At 43.1% G+C, this 16,198-nt stretch overlaps 1 protein-coding gene across 3 annotated transcripts; it reads left to right on the forward strand.

Moving 5' to 3' along the window:
• Nucleotides 1–6,871: 6,871 nt before the first annotated feature.
• On the forward strand, nt 6,872–13,795 carry EIF1B (eukaryotic translation initiation factor 1B). 3 transcript variants are annotated; one of them, XR_013345308.1, is made up of 5 exons: nt 6,872–7,150; nt 9,740–9,903; nt 10,666–10,767; nt 10,871–11,041; nt 13,429–13,795. XR_013345308.1 is itself a non-coding variant. In XM_077811123.1 (4 exons), the coding sequence occupies exons 1-4, from the start codon at nt 7,120–7,122 to the stop codon at nt 13,471–13,473; spliced, it is 342 nt and encodes a 113-aa protein (XP_077667249.1). In that variant the 5' UTR covers nt 6,886–7,119; the 3' UTR covers nt 13,474–13,795. The 3 variants fall into 3 exon arrangements, 1 of the variants encoding a protein (XP_077667249.1); XR_013345307.1 differs by having other exon boundaries at nt 6,877–7,150; nt 10,891–11,041; XM_077811123.1 differs by lacking the exon at nt 10,871–11,041 and having other exon boundaries at nt 6,886–7,150.
• Nucleotides 13,796–16,198: the final 2,403 nt, after the last annotated feature.

Here is a 16,198-nt window from a genome sequence, read left to right on the forward strand (position 1 = left end):
CACAGTATGTTGTTACATGGGGGTTCCAATCACAGCTGGAACCTGTAGATGTAAAGGCAAGCAATAAAATAAGATAAATGTGCCAAATATTGCAAAAGAAAATTTTGGGCAGGTGCAGGAATTGTCCTTTCCTGTGTGCCCATAACAGTGTCCAGCACAACGTCATGGTTGTGGTCTCTAGGCGCTGTTTTAATAATAAAAACTAATAACAAGCATATTTTATACCACAAGCACCATTCCCTCTAATGTTTTCCATCCATGTGCAGAATGAATTTTGTTATGTGCACCAAATTACTGAGGTAATGTGCCACCAGTAGAAACAAAAACCTAGATCTAATATATATTTTTTTAAAAGTTACCATAGGGATAATTACTTCAGCCAGGATAGATTAGGCATTTTAGAACTCACTACTCAAAGAATTATATTAAAGGATAAGAGAGAAATAAAAATTATGACATGTATAGACCAGTCAAAAAACTCAAATACTAGCACTTTGAAAAAAATAAAATTACAGAGACTATATGTGCATTGCAGGAAGTACCAAGAAATAACAACAACAATAATACAAATATGTGTTCGGAGGTGAGTGTGAAAGACGGTGTGTATGAGTGATTGATATATGCATTGCCCTTTTAAGTACATTCACAACCTGGCAGGACTCCCCCAGTGGACTGCAGCTGCCCTGGGCATCCTTCAGATAATCAATATTGCTAACTCTCATGCTATATGGTGCTTTTCTTTAAAGCCCCAGTGTGTATACACAGGCACAGGAGGATGATATTTAGGAAGAAGTGTGTATATACAGCATCCCCTTGAATTCTGGGAGAAGTGGAGCGGCTTCCTCCCATTCTGAGTTATAGTCAGGGGACTAAAACTTTAAGTATCTGTACGCTCAAAGTGTGGAGTGCTGGCTGACAGCTCTGACATGGAACTGCACGCCGACAGAAAAGTCAGGCCATTGCTCCAGTCCCGGGCAACATGGATCCAGGGAGGGGGAACACATCTCCCAGACTGCATTCCTCACTGAAAGAGGCCCTTTTTTTTCTTATTCTGCAGAGGACCTAGCCTTCTCTCTCTCTCCACCAGAGGCAGCTCTATGGAGGTTACTGTCATTCTAATGTTTACACATCAATTTTCAGTGTTATGACTCTATATTCGTAATGGAAAAAGATAGAAACTCAGGGACTGTTTTAATTAAAGTGCAGAATTTCAGATGATGGCAAAACGCCCCCCAAATGGTGGAGACTTGCTAAAATCCTGAGCGCTACTGTTTGTTTTCAGCCCTATGATTTGCTGCTGTACCTTGCCCTTTTAAGTAGATTTGCACTCAAAGCAGACGCAGCAGCAGCCACCAGCAAGCTCCCTCCATCCCACTCCTGAGCCCTGTCGCATTCCCTTCCCCACTCTGCAGAGACGGGGTACAGGGCTGGGGGGGAGAGGGACACCCTGATATAATGCCTTCTCCCCCCTTGCTCTGCATAGCAAGCAGGAGGCTCCCTGGAGCAGTTCCAAGACAGAAGGCAGGAGCTGCATGGCAGTGGTCTGAAGGACGCTTGAAGTGCGGCACTTGATAGCCTGCTGGGAACTTGGACCATAAGAGCCACATTCTGCTTTTAGGGTGAAATTCACCCCTGTACACCAGGCCAGCACAATGCCTACACAGTGCTTCATTCAAAACTCCTCAAAATAGATCCTGAGTGGTAGAGCTTTGTGTTGAAGTTTTCAGTGCTACTACCTCTGCTGCATCTAACCTCTGGCTTTATTAGAGGATTTTACCCTTTGGGACTCAGTCTGGGAGTTTTAACTCCCACAAAATTCTCTTTAAATAACAATAACGGTCATTAGTTCAAGCAATATTTGTTGTCTTTGGCTGAGTTTCCATGTTTTTTCACAGAAGACTGGCAGCATAAGAGTTTGGCAAGCTCTGGTGGCACACAATGTAGGACTGGCTTGCGATGTTCTTACACACGAGTAATCTTTTATCAAATGAATAGTCCTACAACTGAAAAGGGAATCTTGGGTGCCTAAGGACTATTCCCAAGAATAAGAATTGCAGGATCAGGATCTATTAAATTAAATGGTTTGTACGTTATGTCTATCAGAATTTAACCAACATAATTTATCTCCCATATCCAAATATCCAGTACGATTGGTGTCTATGTGTGTGCATATGGCAGCAGGCATGCACTTACACACAACTTTTTACAAATAGTGAAACCCTACAAAAGTGTTCTCTGATTAAGACCTCTATGTTTCCCTCCAGAGTAAATACCAGGGAGAGAAACAAATGCATCACAGGTTCTGATGTACAGCCATTAAATTGGATTTTCCATTTCCCCATAGGTCCAGTGAGAGATACAGTGTGGGCGAAGTGCAAAACCAGAAAGAGTCATGGAAGTTGGTGAGCTGTCCTATCGGAAGCTTGTGTTGTGATCTGGGAAGTTTAGATCTAGATTTGAATTTCACAGCTCAGCACTGTCTTTATAATGGCCCCAACTACAACATAAATGTCACTCTCCACCCCAAACTTTGGGTCACGTTAGCTTCAACTTTGAACTCAATAATAGATTCATGAGAATTTTTGAGATTTTTTTTTTAAAAAAATCTGTCACAAATTGGGACAAAATTTGAAATCTCAAAAATTGTCATGAATCAATAACAATGCATGCTTTACAATATGCCTTGAATTTTATGTTTTAAAAAAAGAATGAACAGTTTAGCTACCAACCAAATTAAAAAAAAAACAAAACGAAACGAAAAGAAGAAAACCCAAACTAGCCTCTGACTCCTGATATACAAATAATAGAGAAGTAAACCAAATTACAGTAATTTTGTTTTCAATGTGATAAAGATTTTGCCTTGATTGGAACTCTTTGAATTATTTTCAGGCTAGTGATAGTAAGATCGTTGAACAAACATACAGATAGTGATAAGTATCAGGGCGAAGATATAGCTTCTCCTAGCTGGAATACTGGTTCTTTCATATCAGAAAGCTTTTCAATTATATTTGCTTTAAGAGCTTGGGGTACAGTAATTCTCTTGAAGGGAAAAAATATACAAGATTTTCCCTATCTGCATGGGTTACTCACTGCTCTATAAGGAAATGTGTACTTATGAAGGTGGGGGTGATATTTAGCCCTCTGCTTGGTGCTTGTGCTGGTCCTCTGCATAGGGATGAATTTCATACATGATAGTAAGTCCCAAGATTTAACAATAGTTCTTGATCCTGCCATAGTGTTTTATTATTCATGTGAAACATGACAGCTTAACAAAGGTGCAGTAAAATGCAAGCACAGGCATCACTAATTGCTATTCATTCCAACTAATTGTTTAACCAGATCTTCCAAGTATTATATTTAAAAAGGATGAAGTTATGAGCAGGATAATTAGAAATGATGTTCTTGTACTGCACCTTAGTTGTTAGGTTATACATTAATCATGCAATTATATAATTAATTTGCCCATAATAGACCATCTGTTGTTTAAATAGTAAAACTTAATAGAACCTGTGGTTGTGATTAACACCCACCTTGGGTGTGTAACAATGAAGTAGGAGGTGACACTTGTGGTATCAAAATATCTCCTGCTAGTACTTAGCTTTAAAAGCTATATTAACCCCTTCTCTGCTAATCTTCAATTCCAACATATGTACAATTTTATCTGATGAACTTCTTTGGAACATCATGGCACACATACCTGGTATGACCAGCGCAAATAGAAGTAGGTCTGTCACCTTTGAGAGGTTGTTGGGTGGCACTAAATGAATATTAGGACTTCATGCTGGTGTGTAGGCAGCATGTCACAATGCAATGTGACATTTTAGTGAAGCATCATTACATGGCATTGAAAGATTATCACATGGAGACAGACACTGGCAATTTTACTGGATGGTTGTCACATTGCATCAGAATTCCACAATGCAGTCTCGGACTTTGTCATTACATTTGTATGGAAACATAATCACAGGGGATAGAGAACTTCTGTGGGGACACATTATGCCATTTCAACACCATGAGGAAGTCTCACTGAAACATTGGCACATTTTGCATGGCCCTTAAATATTTGGGGGCCCAGGAATGTCCCAGTTCATATCACTCCATTAAAACCAGGATGGTGCTGGAGACAACAGGACCTGGGAGCAACAGTAATCAGTGTGTGGGCCTGACATCTTGACGAGAAATATTAATATTTGGTGTTTTTATATGGTTTGAATATGTGTATGACATGAGAGAAACAGGGCCAGATCCAGACCTTGAATAAGACTATTTTGTGCTACTCCAGCACAAAGCAACCTTAAAACTGCTCTAAGCATGTTAAAATTCTCTTGGCATGAGGGATTCCCCAGCTGGTGAGATGATGTACAGATGGCATAGCCAATTCAGTCCCACAACCAGAGTGTGCAATGGGCTGTAGCTGGAGCACGCTGTGCTCCGGCAATGTGCAACGGGTGTATTGGCCTTGTGCTTCCACCACAAATACATAAAACATGCTCACTTAACATGCACATTTGTCAATGCTGAATATTTGCTAATGCTGCTGAAGTTGGGATTAAAGTTTTGCATTATATAGCTGTGAAGGAGATTTAATAGGTTTTGAGAAGTGTGTTTTATCTGTTGGAATCAGAAGAAAATTCCTTGTGAAGGCTGTGGAATCTGTGACTAGCAGTGTAAACCTACTCGATGGATGTGAGGGTACATGTAAAGGTATCACATAACTTGGCATTTCCTTGCTTCTGTGGCTTGCACTTTGGGGGGATGTCACACTTAACCAACCTTAATCCCTTTCAAATGAACGATTTCCTAATGGAATTGCTGTGGGTGTTTTGTTTTAGTGTTTTTTACAAGTGAAGAAGGATATGAAGGGGTAGATAACAAGGGTGGTGGGGAACGGATGTCCTCTCTCAATGTTGCCTATGGTGTGAGTGGACAGGAAGTGTTAATGTAGGCACAGTATCAGGCAGACAGTAAGGTGGGGATGTAGTGTTGAGTTGAATTTGTGGAGGTCTTGGTTCTCCAGTTACCAAGAGTGGACCAGGATATGTTGTAAGAAGACCTTTGTAAAGTGAGGGGCTTCTGGGGAGGAGCTCACACTCTACTTCTCTGCTTAAGCCCATCAAGGTTGCCATCTTTGTTCATACAGTAGTCCTTGGTCACACTACAAGGGAGGTAAGGGGAGAATAATTGTGAGGGCACGGGTAGGTCTGTCTTTATCTCCCTAATTCCAGCACAACTGTGCCTGCAATCCTGGGATGGAAAGAGTAAGAGTCTGTCAAGCCATCTATGCTATTGCTTCTGAAAAGTGGAGTAGCCTCTGTCGAAACCACAGAGCTGCAACAAAGGCTGAAGAGCGCTTTAGCTTGTAGCTCCTCTCACCTAGCAACTCCTGCTACTCATCCTGACAGGGCCCACAACATAGATTATTTCCTTTCAGTTTTTGATTCAATGTACTACAGAACTGGGGAGGGGGTGAGGGGAGAGGGAAGCATTTTCCCTGAGGGCGGTTTGGCTTCAGTCTTATTGTAAGGTAAAAAAGGGAAAATTAGACACAACAATCGTTAATCACTAAGCTTAATTGTAACCTGACTTCTTCATTGGGCAGTGGTTTACAATAAATTAGCTATTTGGAAAATCTGGAGGATAACAAAGGAAGCATTGGTTAGCGAGTATTGTCCAAAAAAGGTGAGCCAAACTCAGAAGTTTTTCCTAAAGGACCTATTTTTAGTTAACTTTGGTTCATAAGATAAACAACAGATTTACTTGCAAATCCTCAGAAATTGAAAAGTTTAACCACAGATTCTGATCTTAAATTGGGGTAGATGCACTAGATTCTTTTTCCTAAAACCAAGAAGTGACAAAGGGAACCCAGCCTTAATTGTACAAGTGTGGTCATGCCAATATAGCACTGTTGCACAGAATTAGGGTTGGAGGTGTAAAATAAGCAGCATATAGTCTGTGCTATATATTCCGTCGGAGTGTATATTTTGCAGTATTTATTCTCCAATGGGAGGTGGGGGAGGAGGAACCGATGCAGAGTATCCTGCACAGTACCTATTCCCAGACATGCAAAAGGTGTAGAAGAAGCAGTGTATGTGGCATTGTATCTATCTCCCAGGAGTGGTGAAGGAAACAACGTACGGGGTGTGTGTCATAATGTTTAGCCCCTAAGGTCGGGGGACGGATAATACGCGAAGTATATAGCACAGTACTGGCTGCCTGGCGGAGGGAGGCGTACCAGACGCACAGCCTACTGCCCGATGTCTGGTCCGGGGTGAATACGGGGCACGGAGAGCGCTCTGCGGAAGCTCTTGCCCGGGAGGGGAGCCACCGCGCAGAGCCTCACCCCGGGGCGGGGCGGGGCGGGGCAGGGCAGGGCAGGGGAGGGGAGGGAGACGGGCCGAGACTCTCCGGCCAGGCGCAGAGCGCCTCGGCGGGGCCTCGGGAGGCACACAGCGCGATATGGGCCGGGCAGTCGCGCCCAGCCCCGTGCCCCCCCGGAAGGGGGAAGGGGGGGGGGGCTGCGGGGCGTCACGCACACAAACACACACAGAGCGTGTCACTCCGTGGCCGTGCCCCGGCAGGAGGGGTCGGTCGCGCGCGCACGCACACAGAGCGAACGCTGTGCGCTATCTGCTCCCTGGGGGTGTCGTTGTCTCCCGGCCCGCCGTTTGCAGCGTCCCCGACGAGGCGACGCTTTCGGGAGCGGGCTCTGGGCAGAGACAGACACACCGCCACTGGAGGAGGAGGAGGAGGAGGGGGTGGGGAAGAAGAGGAGAAGCTGGCCGTGACGGCGCGGGGCATGCTGGGCACTGTAGTTTCCCGCCGTTTTGCGGCCGCTTGCTGCCCGCTTGGGAGGACTCCATTCCCCAGGATGCTCCGAGCCGACGGAGGTCACGTGTCCGCGGCTGGGGCAAGGGCCGGGCATAAGAGCGGGCGGCCATTTTGTGAGAGAAGCAGTCGCTGCTGCCTCCGCGCCTGCCGCCCCGGCTCCCTGCCGCCGCCGCCCCGGACTTGCGGTTTGTTTTTTCCCCCCTCCTCTTCTCCTTGCAGAGCCAGTGAGACGTGATCCGGGCGCACCCAGCCGCGGCCTTCTCCCTGCTCAGCGCCCCGCCACTGAATCGCATGTCCACTATCCAGAACCTCCAATCCTTCGGTAAGCGCCTGCCGGGACCCCCGCCCCTCCCCGCCTCGGGGGGTTCCTGCCCGGCGACTCGCCAGCGCGGAGCCAACCCTGGCACCCCGCCGCCCCCCGCCAGGCTCCCCCAGCCTCCCGTAAGCGATCCCTGCCCCTCCCCCGTCGCCGCGGAGGTGCCAGTGTCCCAGCCTCTGACAAGGGCTCCCTGACCTGCTGCCGCCCCCATCCGCTATCCCGGGTGGATGGGCTTTGCCTTGCAGTGGGGAACAGCCTGAGGGGAGCGGAGCGGGGGCCGTCCCCATTCAGTCCATTATCCTTGTTCCTCTTGGTAAGGGGTACTGCTCTGGGGGTATCCCTCCCTTCCTCCCCCCCCCCCCCCCAGCCTGCCCTCTAGGATCTCTGCTTCTCTGGCAGTGCCTAGGCTGCCCCCTCAGCTGCTGTGCAGCGCCTCCCCCTCCCCCGAGGCGTGATAGCGTCACTTCACTCCCCCCCCCCCCCCAATCCACTGTATAGACCCTCTGGGACTGGATCTGCCCAGGCACTGGCAATTAATCTGCCATGGGATTATCTTTTCTGTCGTCGGCCACCCACTGTGGGGGAAAATCTCTGGTTCCCAAATTCCAGTGACTGCCCTACCTTAAAGCCCACTTCAGGTATTGACTTCCGTGGATTATGGAGCCTCCTTTTTGCATGGTTAAGAACTGTTAATCCTTATGGAAGGCATCCCAGGTACTGGTACTATGCTGCCTGGGGCGGGGGGAGAAGAGAGAGTCCCAAATCCTAGGGACTGACCTGCCAGGGGAGCCCATCTTGTGAGTAAGAATTGGCCTTCCCCCTGTCCAGAATCTTATCCCCTTTGGCAAGGGATTTTCCTTTCTTGGTCCCCTCTTTCCTTATATCCACACTGACTGAAATTCCTGTTTGGTCAGGTTGCCCCAGAATTTAAACCCTTCCCATGCCCGCTCCCACTTACTCTTTTAATAAGTTATAGACTCTAGGGATTCATCTGTGATTCAGAAACCCTGGATTCTTTAACAGAGGTGTGGAGGAAGTGGAATCAACTTGCCTCTCCTTCCTTGCAGCTATTGACAGGCCAGAGTTGTGCCTGCTCCTCTGGATGCTTTCTGTCCTGAGCCACTGGATCCCTCTTCCATGCTCTCCCCACTTTAGTTGCTTCTGTAGGCCAGGTTTGTGCCTTGCCTGCTGCCAAGCTAGTTTGCTGGCGCTGTTAGGCCTGAGTGTTCCTTCTCTTGGAGGTTTGTTTCTGCTTCTGGGAAGTAGTGGAGTTGCATAGGTAGATGCTTAAATGAAGATTTTCAAATGTGACTAGTCATTTTTGGACCTCAAATTTTCTATGCTAAATTTGACACCTTAAAATGGCCTGAATTTCCAAAAGTGCTGAGTTATATACACCTTCTGAAAATGGGATGCATTAAATTAACCCAAATCACTAGTAACTTTTGAAAATCTTGACCTAAAGGTCATTATCTACTTTAGCTGAAGAATGCTATGTAACAGGTGAAGGAGTTGTGTGGGAAACATGCAGGTCTAATCTAAATTGGTTAGAAAAGGTATTTAAATACCAAAAAGAAAAGGAGTACTTGTGGCACCTTAGAGACTAACCAGTTTATTTGAGCATAAGCTTTCGTGAGCTACAGCTCACTTCATCAGATGCATACTGTGGAAAATATAGAAGATGTTTGTTTTTATACACACAAATCATGAAAAAAATGGGTGTTTATCACTACAGAAGGTTTTCTCTCCCCCCACCCCGCTCTCCTGCTGGTAATAGCTTATGTGAAGTGATCACTCTCCTTACAATATGTATGATAATCAAGGTGGGCCATTTCCAGCACAACTGTATTTAAATACCATTTGTTTAGAGGGTAAGGAATACCTCAAACTAGTTGAAGGGCCACAGGAAGCCATTTTTTTTCTTCTTTATTCCCTTCTAAAAACACTTGGCTCTTCTTCCCCATGCTTCAATACAGTTGAAGACTGGAGGGGTCTGAAGGGTGCTGTTGTGTAGACAAGGCTAAAATGAATTGTATTGGCTTTTTGCCTGAAACTTGGTACCAGTTGTAGAGGGCACTGTGTATGCAGTCCCTGGTATCTGCCGATGTTTGTCACCATGTCTTGAAGACCTTCTCTTAGCACTGTTACATATGGTGATTAAAATTACGGTGACTCTCTGGAACTAGTACTCCTCACTGGTAGGGAAATTTTTCAGCAGAAATATTAGTTGACACGCCCTTAAGGTGATGGGGCTCTGTGTGAAGTGAAATTTTGATGTGACAGTTCTTGAATTTCAGTGTTTATGATTTAACAAGTGTAAACAGTAGTTTTGGGCTATGTCATCTGTTTAACCTTTGAGGGGATTTTGAAGAGAAAGCACATGTATAAGTTGGTGAAAACATTACAGTGAGTTAGCTAGAGCTATTATAATGTTAGTTCTGTTTAGGATAAAAGAATGTTTTTTTCCCCTGTTAAACAAGACTCTTCCAAAGGTCATTCTGTATAACTGGAAAATTCTCCACTAGCTGTATCGATTTATCTTTTTCTCATAAAAAATGCTTTGTATGTAGTAAATTGCCTTTTTCTCTGCAGACCCCTTTGCTGATGCAACTAAGGGTGACGACTTACTCCCGGCAGGGACTGAGGATTACATTCATATAAGGATCCAGCAACGAAACGGCAGGAAGACATTAACTACTGTTCAGGGAATTGCAGATGATTATGACAAAAAAAAACTTGTGAAAGCCTTCAAAAAGGTAAAGCTGCTAGCTTGATGTGGAAATAGGAACGTAAGGACAATTTCTGAAAACTGAGTATTTTACTTCTACTTTTTGCTGCATGTCGTCTTCTTTTTCACATTTGGCTAAAAGCCAGAAGGGAACAGTTTGTCAAAACTGTGTATTAAATGATGACCTTTGTTCAAGGGACAATGCAATATTCTTGAAATTAACATTTTTTTTTTACAAATGTTAGTCTCTTAAAACTTGTGCTAAGTAGTGTAGTAAATTTCCACAAGTGTCTGTCATTTTTGTTTATTTGGCAGATATAAATCAATTACATGAGTGTTGCTTTTAACTTCATGATACTGCAATTTTTGATTTGCAATGAGTCTTGTTTCCAGTGAAACTCTTAAGAAACATGGAAACTAGTGGCAAATTGGACAGGCAAATCTTAAATGTGACATTCCTGTGCTTAACTTTCCATCTTTTGCTTTTAAGTGTGGTGTTTGGGTGTGGTGGGATGGGGGGGGGGGGGGAGTGGATGCAGCTTGCTAGTTTACAGTTTTTTTGTCTGTAATGCTGCTGTCCTGGTGTCACCAACTAGCTTCCATAGTGTGTTTAATCAGTGTAGTTTTAACCATGTTTGTCTCTCTCCATCCTTTTCTTGATAGATAAGCAACTTATTTGTAACCTTCAATATTTATCTTGCGCAGCTTCTGTTGTGAAAGTACACTGTAAAGCATAGTAAGCTTCATTACAGTTTACATGAGATGTCTTACAATATGAATGTTTTTCTAGAAATTTGCTTGTAATGGTACTGTGATTGAGCATCCTGAGTACGGTGAAGTTATCCAGCTTCAAGGTGACCAAAGAAAGAACATTTGCCAATTCCTCTTGGAGGTGAGTGACTAGAGACAGACCACTAGCAGTGGTCTCTCTGAAACTGATAAAGACCTTAATTGTTAAAGGTATGATATTAATTTATTTCTTTACATTTAACCAGTTTTTGAACCTTTAATACAGCTTTTAATACACTGACCTGAAAGAACAAAACCAGATGCTTGCAGTACATAAGAATGGCCATACTGGGTAGGACCAAAGGTCCATCTAGCCCAGTATCCTGTCTTCCGGCAGTGGCCAGTGCCAGGTGCCCCAGAAGGAATGAACAAAACAGGTAATCAAGTGATCCATCCCCCTGTTGCCCCTTCCCAGCATCTGGCAGACAAAAGCTAGGGGCACCATCCCTGCCAAACCTGGCTAATAGCCATTGATGGACCTATCCTCCATGAATTTATCTAGGTCTTTATTTGAACCCTGTTATAATCTTGGCCTTCACCAGGTCTGGCAAAGAGTTCACCAGACTGACTGACTGACTGTGTTGTGTGGAAAAAATACTACTTTTGCTTGTTTTTTAACCCTGCTGCCTATTTTCATTTGGTGACCCCCTAGTTCTTGTGTTATGAGAAGGAGTGAATAACACTTGCTTGTTTACTTTTTCCACACCAGTCATGATTTTATAGACTTCAATTATATCTACCCTTAGTCATCTCTTTTCCAAGCTGAAAAGTCCCAATCTTATTAATCTCTCTTCACATGGCAGCTGTTCTATACCCCTAATCATTTTTGTTGCCCTTTTCGGAACCTTTTCCAATTCCAATATATCTCTTTTGAGATGGAGCAACCACATCTGCATGCAGTATTCAAGACGTGGGCGTGCCATGGATTTACATAGATAATAAGATGGAAAATATATTGCCTCTATCTCTTTCTTAATGATTCCCAACATCCTGTTAGCTTTTTTGACTGCTGCTGCACATTGAGTGGATGTTTTCAGAGAACTATCCACAATGACTCCAAGATCTTGAGTGGTAACAGCCAATTTAGATTCCATCATTTTATGTATGTATAGTTGAGATTGTTTTCCAGTGTACATTACTTTACACTTATCAACACTGTATTTTGTTTGCCATTTTGTTGCCTAATTCACCCAGTTTTGTGAGATCCTTTTGGAGCTCTTTGCAATCTGCCTGGGACTTAACTATCTTGAGTAGTTTTGTATCATCTGCAAATTTTGCCACCTCGCTGTTTACCCGTTCTTCCAGATCATTTATGAATATGTTGACTAGGACTAGGCCCAGTACAGAGCCTTGGGAGACACCACTATTTACCTCTCTCCATTCTAAAAACTGACCATTTATTCCAACACTTTGTTTCCTATCTTTTAACCAGTTACCAATCCATGAGAGAACTTTCCTTCTTATCCTGTGACAGCTTTCTTTGCTTAAGAGCCATTGGTGGGGGCCTTGTCAATGTCTTTCTGAAAATCTAAGTACACTATATCCACTGGATCCCCCTTGTCCACGTGCTTGTTGACCCCCTCAAAGAATTCTAGTAGATTGGTGAGGCATGATTTCCCTTTACAAAAACCATGTTGACTCTTCCCCAACAAATTATGTTCATCTGTGTATGACAATTTTGGTTTTTTGCTATAGTTTCAACCAGCTTGCCCAGTACTGAAGTCAGGCTTACTGGCCTGTAATTGCCAGGATCACCTTTGGAGCCCTTTTTAAAAATTGACTTCACATTAGCTATCCTCCAGTCATTTGGTACAGAAGCTGATTTAAATGATAGGTTACAGACTACGGTTAGTACTTCTGCAATTTCACATTTGAATTTCTTCAGAACTATTAGATGAATACCATCTGGTCCTGGTGACTTATTGCTGTTTAGTTTATCAGTTCTAAAACCTCCTGTAATGACACCTCCATCTGGGACAGTTCCTCAGATTTGTCACCTAAAAAGAATGGCTCAGGTTTGAGAATCTCCCTCTTATCTTCAGCTGTGAAGACCAATGCAAAGAATTATTTAGTTTCTCCACAATGGCCTTATCATCCTTGAGTGCTCCTTTAGCATCTCGATCATCCCCACTGGTGGTTTAGCAGGCTTCCTGCTTCTGATGTACTTAATCTTTTTTGCTATTTTTGTGATTGTATATTATTTAGATTTTGTGCAGTATTTTGATAATCGGGGTGATAAACCTCTTCTAGGAGTCTATTGAATTAACAATTCCCATTCTTTGGGGGGGAAGTTGAGTTTTGCCTCTTGTTGTAAAAGATGAACATATGTCTGACAAATATAACTGATACTGAACAGGTGCTGTGTGGTGGGGGAAGATAGCTAATCTTTTGTCTTGTCATAAGAATACTCAGCTGTAGCTGCTGTTTGGAGGCATGTGTTATCAGCTGGAGTTTTTTAAAGCAGTTTAGATCAGAAGGATAAGTGGAAAAGACTAAAGGAATGAGATGTTCTATGTTGTTTCTAGTGACCAGGTTCCTAAATAAAAATTTCAAGGCGTATAATTTTGAGGGGCAAACTTCAGGAGAGAATTCTCTAACATTTGACTCTGGAACCTGGAAAACAGCCATGAATCCTATATTCTACCTGTTGATGCACATGGAGTCCCTTGTCATTCCTAATGACTGCTAGATCTCCTCTCTTGATGTAATGTTATGGCCATTCCACAGCACAGAAGCTTTACTGAAATGTGTTTCCCTTTTGCAGGTTGGCATTGTCAAGGAGGAACAGCTGAAAGTTCATGGTTTTTAAAATGTGTATAATCACATGAAGAAATCTGCAGTTTTTGTTCGTACTCAAGCTGGCTAAACTGTGAAATGAGTCTTTGCAGTAAATGGACTTCCCACTTACCTAAGCGTTTAAAGTTTTATTCACATTTGCATGATTACAGAAAACATGTGGTGTATAGACTAGAAACACATAAAAAAATTGCAGTAAGATGGTAATGAAGACCTTTGTGAATTTTAACACATTTCCAATGGAAATGTTTTAGTGCTGATTGTTGAGTTTATTACTTTTCACCTGACTTTAATGTTTTTGTTGTATTAAAACCATGTGTGTTGCAGCTTAAAAATAGTGTCTTCGTATTTTTCTTTGAGTATTTGGAATGCTTAGTTAGGCAACAGTCCTGATTTAATGTGATAAAACAGCTGTGGCAAATTTAGTTTACTGAATACCAACTAAAGTGAGGTCTGCATAATGAAGTGTTAGCTAATTAAAGTCAGACGTAAGATAAATTAGGACTTTACGATCTCTTCTGAGTTGGTGCATTTGAATGCCAATTTTATTCATACAGTTGTTGGTAGATTGTACAATTAAGAACTGGATCTTCACTCTGTTAAACTCTTAAGATAATCAGTAAATTCTGAAATGCTAGTCTTACAGTCAAGAGGACTTTTGCAAGCAGTACTGATTTCCTAAAGGAACTTGGCTATTGTACTTCAAATCTAGGTTTTCTATTACACACTGCCATTATCTTGAGCACCAAAAAAAGTTAAAAAATGCATAGGGTCTTGTCTCTTCCCCTTCTCCCAAACGGAGGGAAAATGTTTTGAGATGACTTCTGCCACAGCTGTGCCCTTGGAGTTCAGTTTCCTATATGGGATAGTGGTTATTTCAGAAAGTTAGTGTAGGTAACTTTTCTATCAAAAAGCTCATTCTATTTTGTTTGAAACAATTCATAAGCTGTTTTTATTAAACTGGCCTTCTAGTTTCCATTGACACTAAATTAAAGGGACTTCCATCTCTGGGCCATATCTGTTAATAGAAAAAAATTAAATGTTTCCTATTACTGAAATATGCAAAGATCAGTTCCTTTGGGGGAAGGGCATGGATAACATCTGAATAAGTACCTAAGATTTGCTGAATCAGGAAATTATAAAACAGTTGCCAAAGCTGAGGGCATTAAATGACTTCTCTTCTCCAGCATCCTAGCTCCCCACCAAATATCACCCCCCCACCCCCCAATTTTTGTACTGGTTTAAGCTTCCATTACAAACATTAGGATTAACAGGAACTGACTGACTAGTAAGTGCCGTTTGTGGGAGCTGAAGAGCTATACCAAATACTCATAATGGCTGTTTGCTAGTTATCTCATCCTCAAGGGCTTGACTTTCTAAATGTTGGATTGGTGCAGCTCTGGTGTAACCCCCTTCCACCAGTCTACATCAGATATGATCCTGCAGGTGTGAGGCTAATAAGTAGGGTCAGGGAGCTGCATTCTGTACCTGAATAACAGTGCTGAATTACATTGGCTATTGCTTGGGCAGGAGGATCCTGTTTTTACTGGTATAACTGGTTTCATTTGGGGGGCAGTGCATTTACTTGTTGGGTACAAAGCACAGATTTTCCAGTCTAAGCCCACATCTACAGTAGGCATGGATGCAGCTAGATTGTAAAGAATTATTAATAAACCTGAAAGCCATGTGACATTCCCCAAGGAACAATCTGGACTGTTGAACAGCTGTGTCCCTTTAATTCTCCAACCTGGGGTACTTTTTACACTGAGAACAATCATGCCTGGTCTGTTCACACACAGCCTCCCAGCTGTATTATGAGTGCTTTAGCCAGCCACTTCTGAATTATAGTACAGCATTACAATAGCAAATTCACAGTTCTGGATTTGTTCCTAGAAATGTGTATCTTGTACTGCCCAGCTCTTTCCTTTTGGACAATACAAGCTCATAGTTTCATTTTAGTAATAGAAAAGGATATGCACAAACCCTGTTAAATCAAATGGAAGTTTCAAAACACTGGTTTAAATCAGACAAGTTTATTAACTGCAGAAAGATTTTTTTTAAGTGGTTACAAGTAATTAGGCATAAGTCAGAATTTGGGTTACAAGAAAATAAAAGGTAAAATGCAACTAACATCTAACTTAAGCCAAGTGAATTCAAAACACGTCTCTTGCTTTTGCAGTCTTACTGGCTGGATGTCTTTCAGCCATGACCCTTCCCCCAGTCCAGTGTTTCTTTCCTTGTCCTTTAGGTGTTGTAGGCAGAGAGAAAGAGAGATGATTTGTGTCCTTTGTTGTCACTTATATTTTCCTCTCATCCAAAATCATCTCCAGCTGAGGTTCAAGAGACAGGCTGTTTGCATAGGAACTCCAGCTGTTCCTTGACTAATCTGTAAATTTTTTGCTCACACCCTTTTTTGTGCCAAAGAATGGCTGCTTAACTAGGTGATAGTCCATTTGATTATGTTGACGGCTGGCCAAGGCATCAGTTTGCCTTTTCCCTCTGAGGAACTGGTTTGTGCCTGGTTTTCTACACTTGGAACCTCTCAGCAGTGTCTAGAGGTGAAAGTAAGCTAGTATGCCCTACTGGACCAGCTTCCCCAGTGGTGATTTAAAGGGCCAGGGCCCCAGCCACTGTGGGGAGCCACGGGCTCTTTAAATCATTGCCGGAGCCCTGCCTTGCTACCCTGGGGTGCTGGCAGCCAGGCTTGGGTGGGGATTTAAAGGGCGCGGGGCTCCTGT

The sequence above is a fragment of the Eretmochelys imbricata genome, chromosome 2 (genome assembly GCF_965152235.1).
Source record: "Eretmochelys imbricata isolate rEreImb1 chromosome 2, rEreImb1.hap1, whole genome shotgun sequence".
NCBI classification, from domain to species: domain Eukaryota; kingdom Metazoa; phylum Chordata; order Testudines; family Cheloniidae; genus Eretmochelys; species Eretmochelys imbricata.